The sequence below is a fragment of the Cryptomeria japonica genome, chromosome 11 (assembly GCF_030272615.1).
Source record: "Cryptomeria japonica chromosome 11, Sugi_1.0, whole genome shotgun sequence".
Classification (NCBI taxonomy): Eukaryota; Viridiplantae; Streptophyta; class Pinopsida; order Cupressales; family Cupressaceae; genus Cryptomeria; species Cryptomeria japonica.
This window is the reverse complement of record NC_081415.1, coordinates 580,783,408-580,793,131: the sequence shown is the minus strand read 5'-3', so window position 1 is coordinate 580,793,131 and position 9,724 is coordinate 580,783,408. Positions and strand designations below refer to the sequence as shown.

The 9,724-nt window shown below is 37.1% G+C and overlaps 1 protein-coding gene across 2 annotated transcripts in view; it reads left to right on the top strand.

Moving 5' to 3' along the window:
• The first annotated feature begins 2,366 nt into the window (after positions 1 to 2,366).
• The window catches only part of LOC131072918 (uncharacterized), a 71,273-nt gene continuing 63,915 nt past the window's right edge, over positions 2,367 to 9,724 (top strand). The window contains exons 1-2 of one of the 2 annotated variants that reach the window (XM_058009216.2): positions 2,367 to 2,719; positions 2,827 to 2,898. In XM_058009216.2, the coding sequence (XP_057865199.2) occupies positions 2,612 to 2,719; positions 2,827 to 2,898 (180 nt within the window). In that variant the 5' untranslated portion in view covers positions 2,367 to 2,611. The remainder of the gene's footprint in view (positions 2,720 to 2,826; positions 2,899 to 9,724) is intronic. The other variant, XM_058009215.2, reaches the window with a different exon arrangement.

Here is a 9,724-nt window from a genome sequence, read left to right as displayed (position 1 = left end):
ACCTGGCCTTCTGCAGACCCATCCAAATTTCTCAGTTTTGATAGAGATTTCCTGCCACTTATTTTAATCTATTTTGCATAGTCCGGGGTTTCCATGCCAAACTCATTTTGATCAATCCCCAAAACTTCCACCCTGAACTCGCTGACCTCAACATCTTCATTGCCCAACCCTTCCACCAGCTCAGCCTGATTGCTTACCTCCCCTACCTCATCTTCTAATTCCATAATCTCCGCAATTAGGGCTTGTTTCTGGAGTGTCAGTTCATCTTCATCAATAATTTCCTCTATAAATCTATCCATAAGATCATTAATGACATCATTACAGGCTTGGTTGATTGAAGCCTCCCTCTTTTCCTCATTTGTCTCATCCCTGTTAGATGGTGACATCTTATTTCTACCCATCAAGAACTTAGGATGCTCAATTACCGACTGATCAACACAAGCCTCATTTTCAGTAGTATTAATCATCCCTACAACCATTGTGGGGTTCTTAGGGGAAGGCTCTTGAGTCCCACCATCCATCTTCATGATCTCTAACCTTTTACTGAGACCATTCAAATTCTCATCCTCGATTCCACACAACCTATGATTATTTTCATCCTTATGAGATGAAGGTGGAGACAAATTATCATGCGAAAGGTTTGCCAAACCTAGCGATACAAATCTCGACAGCGAAAAATTGCCATAAAAAATTACAGTCCCATTGTTTTATGAAAGCTTCTCAAGTGCTAGTGGGGAAGCAAGGGGAGGGGATAAGGGAAGTGTCTTATTCAACACAAATTCTCCTTCTTCAATCTCGGAGGGAGGGTTTGGAACGAAGGCATTCTCAGTCAACCTGGATGGGCGCTTAGTGCCCTCAGAGCCCTTCGACACAATGTTTGAATTAGCTAAGTTCAAGTGCTCTGTGAGCGGGGGTTTGGGAGTTGTATTTTCCTTTCTTACAAGAGAAGAGGGTGATAACTTAAAGGCTATGTGGTTCAACACCGGGCCATCGTAAAGTTTAGGTTCTAAATGATATTTGCAATTAGTAGTTGTGAAGATTGTTGGTTTAAGCTGAGATGTGTAGGTGTCCAGATTGATAAGCATTTTAAGATTCGAGAAACGATACCAATTCCTTTCAAGGCCCACAAAACCCCCAAGGCAGTCATCGATATTAACCAGAATTTGGGCATGCATGAGTTATATCAGAATGTATTTAAATCTAACCCATTTCGAGATTTTCTAAAACTTATGCGTGCTAGGGCAAAAATTCGGCTGCCAATCTATGAAATTAAAATTAAAGCTATGATAAAATACAAATTCACTAGTTAACAACTTCATTTTTAATGATTGCCTTCCACAGTCAATATAAAGAAAGTCATAAGGAAGGATAGTAATACTTACTTGGCCCGCATAAGTCTCTTCCAACCAATGGGCAATGGATTCCACAGATTGTCCTTTCCCGCACCATTTAGCAAACAAACCATACTTTCTGTAATGATCCCTCAAACCCTTGGCAAGTTTATCTTTAGAGACATGCAGAAAATCGTCCTGCGATCTAGGGTTTGCAATTTTAGATTCGTTTGGCCTCTTCCGAATAAAAGTTCCATTCCTTGATCGTGTTTGAGGCAAATGATGATGGGGCGAGGAGGCACCGAGGATAAGGTTTCATCTCTCACCTAGGGGAAGCAAATTGGTACCTGAAGCAAAACTTGATGTGAATGAGGATATGGGGGCAATCCAAACCTTCTCTCCGAGATTCTCATAAATAAAACTACCAGAGATCTTGCCATGGGCCACATTGGTTCGAGCTCGTAATAACCTACAATATCTCTTGCTTAAAACATCTCACTATTCATTAGAATTGTGCCCATTGTTTATATTTTCTAGATACTGGTTCTGAGGCCGCCACTCCCTCCCATGGTTAACCAAAGCAGAGTGGGACAAACAAGTAGTAGGTTCTGTGCTTGTAGTAGGGGGAGGATGACGACCCAGAATTGCGAATCTGTTTTCATGAAACCTATAGGCACGAAAACATGAGAGAGGGTTTTGCGTTGTATTCTGCTTTACTAGAGGATTTTGCTTCTTGCGAGCCATTTCAATTATTGAATAAGAGTTGTGAGATTTAATTTTATATGTGTTATGTATTTTATCTATATTATTCTTATACTTTTTAAACATAGCTTAATTTTTTAAATATTGATACAATTTAACAATTAAATATTTATTTTAAAATAAATAATATAATTTAAAATAAATGAATAAGTAAAATTATTTATATATAAAAAAGAAACTTTATTTTTCAATTCATTATGTGAATGCATTTTTTTTTAAATATGAAGGAAGGAGGCAAGGGAGGTATAGAAACCATGAGAAATGGAGTATACAAAGAAATGAAGGGGGTTTATGGAGGTTAGGTTCTAGAAGGTGTCAAAGCAAGGAGAAATGTATCGATATATAATTGACCTCTTCTAAATGAGAGATATCACTTCCAAAAAAGGACATTCGCAGTACGGTCACAGGCGAGCCGTTAACCTAAAAATACCTGGATATTCAAAACAGCAGGAAAACGATTTAAGAGAGTCGAGATTTATGATGGTGTGAGTTGCAGAAGTATAAGAACAAGGTGAAAAATGGGGGCAATGCAGCGGTTGACTCTTCCATTGATTTCAGCTCAACATCCTGACAAGGACTTGGCCACCATCACAACTCTCTCATTTCCCAAACGGGGTATTACACAGGTATTGCTAAAAATATTACATTTCCGTAACAATGTAGTTGACAGGGTTTTATCAGGGTTTTTTAAGGTTTCAATATGGTTTTAAGGGTTTTAAAAGGGTTTTTACAGATTGTAGGACTTGATGCCTGCGAGAAGTTATCACGCCTTGACCTCAGCAACAATAGCTTGTCTTCCATTGAGGTAACCTTTTCCAATAGATTGCTTTTAGTGTGTACACTCACTTTTTTTTATAACCGCTAAAAGCTTGTAAAAGGCAATTTACCCACATTAGCGTATCTATTAATTAGCTTTTTTTTCCAGACAAAGCAGATTTTTTTTTTTTTTGTCGAAACAAACGTGGCACGAATAATTTTTTCATCCCTTGTAGCTGCAACACGGGGTTTATTTGATTCAAATAGAATATGATTCATATTGTGACGGGTCTTTGTTAGAAATTAGAATCCCAGGTTATTAATCATTACAAATAAATAAAGTTGGACTTAAAAGATATGATATATCTCGACTTTCACATGCTCAATAATATTTCTTCTGCATAGTGATAAAATTTGTATAAATCCCCAAATTCATTTTTCCCAATGAGAAATAACCTCTTTAAATATAAGAGAAGGCGTGACAAAATATCTAAAAGGGTATTAGTTACATCTATTCAAAATTACCATCTATAAATAATTTAAAAATCTAATAATATATTAGATTACCGATTATCTAAATGGTATATGCTAAAGCATATAGTGTACATAATGTTTTATATCTTTATATTTGAACAAGATATTAATATTATACGAGTATGACGCTCCCATGTTCATTACATACTGCTTGCAGGTCTTATATTATATAGAAGGATTTACAATGTCTTTGCCTTTTGGATATAATATCTATTGGTTTTATCTTATGCCCGTTAGGTCTTATATCCAAGATTTAGCCAGTAGGAGGTGTCATTGACATGCACATTCCTTTTCATTGGCTTCACTTCAAGGCCAATGTTGATCTAAATTTGAAGAATTTGGTATTGCACACAGATTTGATATGTGATTGCCAGGATTCCAGCCTAGTTTTTCTTGGTCATAGTATATCTTCCACTTGATAAATGAATGAGTAGAACATGAATTTTTTTATGATGGAAAACTTCGCCTTGAATGAAGTGTCCATAATCTTCAACTTGCTTTTTCTCTTTTTGCTTAAAAAAAACATGAAAAAACTATGGTAAGAGTAAAATTGCTCTAGTTAAAAAGCATTGATTTTACGAGTATTTATATGAATTTCTTCCATTAATGTTCAAAGCCCCGTTGATTTTTCTAGAGCTACTTTTGTATGTAGCCTTTTAATTATGAGCCATAGAAGGTAGCTTGTTTAAGTATGACCCCATCTATGGGATAGCTTTTGCATCATTTGTTTTTGAAGACATAGTTTGAGGTGGATTTTCCATCAACAGGATCGCTGACATAGTCAGTAACAAAATAACAAGATAGGTTTTATTTTTGGTTTAGAAATAATAAAGACTATGATTGATTGACCTTTAATATATTTTAATCTGCATTTATCATTTTTTAATGATTGTTTAATATTCTGTAGATGTAATACCTATTGTATAGTGTAACATTTTGTCTAAATATGGTTAAGATCAATCAAAATTATTACAAGGTAAGTTTGGTCTTTTTTTTTCGATCGGTAAATGGTACTTTATATTGATATTCCAAAAAACAGTAGATTACAAACGTTATACCGCAAGACAGAGTCCACTAGAAAACTTGCTACAAAAAAGCAAGACATATACAGTCTGATAATTACATACAAAAAACTGTCAAAATGTTCATAACAAAAACCATCAAACAGAAACTACTGTGGTGCATTAACCACCACAATCTCCTTGCCTTTCTCGCATCCTTCCATGGCATGCACACGCTGGTCCTCCTCGTCGACATGGTCATCATGGGCTTCCGGGGGGAGGCCAATCCACAACGACCTACCATCCGAGATGTTCTTGGAGCCTCGAGGCTTTCCGCATTTCTTCTTTGGAGAGGAACCCGAGCTTGAGTCCCCACCCAGTCGCCTTCCAAGAGAGGGGCTCCATTTTTCCAGGTCCAGTCGGATTTCTGCATTCTCCCACGACCTTATGTAGTCCTGCATCCCTTGCATACCGATTTGGGCCGAAGCCTTGCGAACTTCTTTACTACAGTTTGCACTCCATAACAGAAACAGACGTAAGAGGGGTTAGAAATCACACAAATGCAGCCAAACACCATTTGGGCAGACAAAGCCTTCCCCATCCCTCGCCATCCTGATGAAGCCCGTCAAGTCGCCTCTCCATTCTTCCTTAACACTTTTCGAGACCAAGACCAACCAGTGCACTCGGTCCACCCCTAGCAGCTCAAAGGCCCACGCAGTAAACATGGAAGCTATATCCACATTAGTGTGATATTTGAATTCACCCCGCATATATTCGTCCCCAAGAACAATCTTTACTTTGTTGAGAAAATCTCGGTCTTCAAACTTGAATACGTTTGAAAGACGCTCATCAGAGATGGCACCTCAAAAGGCCACCATAGGGCGCGTCGCCTTAAGAGAAAGGTTCGGCTCCATCAGTGAACCAAAACACCAATCTTGCACCACCGACACTCCTGCAACTAACTTGCCAAAGACTCACTTCTCTACGCTCATTAACCAAGATTAGTTTTGCTTCCTTACCACGATAACTCCCTTCATAAATGCATATCATCCTTCGATATCCTTGAGACATTCCTCGACTGCACACCATTAATGCGAGTACCCTTTTCGCGTGTACATCACATTTGGCCAACTCTCCAGCACTACCACCCTGCCCGATATAACAACCCGCCTACGTGGAGGAATGTCGATCACCACGGTCTGTCAACCCGTACCACCGCCAAGATGCATTCAAACCTCAACATTAAATGCTCGTCATCTCAATTGAAACAGATACTCTATCAAAATTTAGCCCCAAGATATCGCCTCTACTTGGGTACGGATATCCTCACCATCCCAGCGTCCAAATTCTAAGCCTTGTTTGCGCGTCTATTTGCCTCTTGATTGCCACCTCGAAGAGTGTGGGATATCTTGAAATCATCAAAGGATTTCAAGCAATACGAGATCATATCGATATCACGACTTATTTTCCAGCTAAGCGAGCTGCCACAAATAATTGCATTGACAATCACAAGGGAATCCCCCTCTAGATGAAGCTTAGTCACCCTATTCTAGAGCCAGAATTACAACAAGAACGGCTGCTTTGGCCTCAACTTTGTTATTTGGACCGTTTGGCAACATTTGCCATCCTTCACCAATTATGACCCCTAGAGAGTTCTTTGCAACACATCCAACACTCGACGGTCCCGGATTACCCTTGGACGCACCGTCGAAATTGATCTTTGTTCGTCCATCTTCCGGGGGTGTCCACTCAACTCCTCTCTCCCCAACGTCTACCGGATTAACCCGATCCTGCCCATTAACGGGCGGTAAGTTTGGTCTTTTTATATGATTGACTTATGGTATAATTACATACCAGCCTTAATAAGCATAACAATTAGTTGATCGTATTACATTTCTTAAGTACACATTTTGTTGTGAGATATTTGTAATTAATCCTAGAATGTTTCTAATATAATGTAGCTATAATAATATGACAACACCAAAAACTAATGATAATTTGTTGATACTTATCATGGAAATTATAAAGACATGAGATTTTCATAATCAAATGTAGCTATAAATTCTATTTTATTTAAGGAGGAAAAAACATTGGACTCAACATATAGTAATAAGTGAGCTATTTGTTCTAGGTTTTACTCAAATAATTTTTTAGTATTTGTTGATAATTGTCATAAACCAAAATGATGACTTATATTTTAGTTTTGAGATATTTAGGAGTTGTTTGGTGGCAAAGGAAGTATATTATATAATTCATAGCAGCAAAAATTGTTTGGGAAAAAATCGGCAAACCAAAAGTATAATTTTTTTTGAAAAAATAGGATTTTAAAAAAAACATAAAAAATTGTGGGGAAAGAGACTTTTTAAATTTTTTTTAAGGGCATTTCCATAACATAAAGATATAGGGAGAAAATAAAATAGAGAGTTTAACCCATGAATTGTCAAAAATAGATTCTTGTTGTTCATATTCATATTGTTGATTGCATTGCATTGTACAAAGCATATTGTGCATAAATTATTAAATAATAACTAGATGGTGACAATTGTACGAAGTCAACATATAAACTAAGTACAAAGATTGAAAAACTCAAATGTAGCCAATGACGATTAATAAAATAATGTAATGTTTCTAATGGTCATCTAATCATTTTTAGTTAGGTTAGGTAGTTTCTATTTTTGGCTTCAGTTCACGATTGTTTCGTTTAGAAACATCGTCTTGTAATTTTCTATTTAAATAGACTTCGTCTTATTGTTTAATATAACATCGAATATTTTAACATGGTATTAGAGCAAGCCAATGGGATTTCTTAAAATTTGAATTTTGTGGGATCTTTTGGAGCTATAATTCGAAATTTTTGTGGGTTCATGGACCTTTGTTCGTGGGCAGTTTGGGTGCTATGTTTGAAGATTGTGGAGGTTTTCTTTTGTTATTTTCGTGCCCACGGATTTCTGGTATCTATTTGTGATTGTGATGTTTCAGATTTGTAACCCGCAGTTGTATTTTGCATCCTGCGACCTAGGGTTTCAAATCCTCTGTATCTATGATCTAGGGCTTCGTGGAGTCAGGCCTTGTTCGATGTCTTCATCTCCGTGTAACAATGCGACTAGGGCATAATTTTTGTATTTTGATCCATGTCTTTGATTTTGTGTCTTGGGTTTTAATCGATTTTTCACCTCAAAAAATGTGTCTGGTTTTGATCGATTTTTGTCCCCCAAAATCTTGTTTCATTTGTAATTCGCAATGTTCGCGTGGGATTTTGGGTTTTGCCTATTTTTTCCTCAAAAACAATGGGTATAGGGGTTCTTGTCTTAGGGTTTTTACCGTTTTTTCTGAAAAAATAATGCTTTGTAATCTCCATTTTTTTGGGTTTGGCGATTTTTTCCTCAAAAGTCATGGCTTCTTGCAGTCTGTTTTGAGGCGTCGTGCTCATTTGCAAAAGTTGCTGTTTTTTTGAATCAATAGAGGGTTTGCCAATTTTTCCTCAAAATTGTGGTTTTGGTTTATGCGACTATTCCAACTTTAGGTTGGATGATATGTGGTGATATCTAGAAGTTTTTCAGATTTTGGGAGGGTCAGTGGCAAGCTCCTGTCGCAAAATGTTCTTAAGAAGAAGGGGGCAGCCTTCTCTATTTTTTCTCTTGGCAGTTAGAACGATTACCATTAAGGGAGGCTATTAAAATAATGTAATGTTACTAATGGTCATCTAGTCACTTTTAGTTAGGTTAGGTAGTTTCTATTTCTCGCTTCAGTTCACGATTGTTTTGTTTAGAAACATCATCTTGTAATTTTCTATTTAAGAAGACTGTGTCTTCATTGTTTAATATAACATAGAGTATTTTAATAATAACTCTTACTACTACAAATAGAGCTGTGCTAGAGGGTAGGAGGTCATGATTATGAAGCTCCTGCGTAAGAGTCTGCCCTCACTTCTTCAATAACATGAGGATCCAAGTTAGCCTCCATTAGGATCTCAAAATCCTTAGGCTCAATAAATTCATCATCAACAACAATAAACTCAAACTTTGGATCAATCTCATCAAGGTCAATCGGCTCATCATCCTCAATAGTTCTTGTTTTTGTCCATGTAGTAGTCTGTCTTTGCCTAACAAGTGAAAAACATAATGAATACAATTTCAATTGCCTGCAAGTATATTTAACGTCTAAACTTGAACTTTTTTTAGCTTCAAGTGGAGGTTATGGTGAACAAACATCAAGTCATTCATCTGTTGCATTAGGCGGTTGTGTTTCTTGGAATGTGTTCAAAAACACCCCAAGTATGCTCACAAGTGGATGAGTTGCATGGCTGGCTAAAAATGCGTCTCGCCATGCATCCAAGATTTTTGGTTTCATGACCAAAAAAATCCCACTATTGCGCTGAAAAACACATTATATGGAGATGATATTATGTAAGAATATTTTAAAATCTTAACACATTTAATGATCATGTCCACAAAATAGAGAGATTGTCAAAAGTTTATAGGATCTATATGGTTGGAAGGTCTTCTTGCCTTCTAGGAAAGCCTTAGATGAAAGAAAACCCCTTGTTTACTTGTACATTGGCAACTCTGCCATAGCTGCATGCAATTGTTTTCAGGTTGGAAATATTTTTTCCATGCATATGAACAAATCTTGTGTTATCTTAACATCATCATGTCTAAATGAAGAGTTATATAACAATGTTGGATTGAGATAGTATCTTGCAACATGTAGAGGAGAGTGCATTTGTTGATCCCATCTTTTGTCAATTATGCCCCATAATGGCATATACTTGTCCCTATTATTTTCCATTCTACCCCTCATCCCCTCCTTAGCCCTATCCATGACCTCATACAAATATCCCATGGGGCACTTATCCCCATCCACTAGTCTCAAGACTTTTGCTAGAGGCTTTGAAAATTATACAACTTGCTCAACTGCTTCTCAAAACTAGTAGAATACATGTACTTTGCCACTGCCATGCCATGCGCTTGATTTGTGAAGCTAGACTCCATCCACTTGTTTGAAACAAATATTTGTTCAAATTCATTTTTTGTTGGCAAAGAGTCTGTAGTGCAAGGAAGTTTGTTTCAAATCTTGTCATCTTTGGTCAAATCAGCTCCTTACCTTTTGTGAAAGAGTGCATCATACACAAAATCTTCATGTGATTATAGATAAATTTGGTAATTGTGCTAGGTTTCTGCAATACCTCCTTAATCCATTCAAATTTTCCAATGTCCTCTAGGGTTAGATCAAGCCAATGTGCTACACATGGGGTAAAACACATGGACGGTTATTTGTCTGCTAGGGGTCTCCTAGCAACAACACAAGTAGCATCATTGTCTCGTCTGTAATTAATTGAAC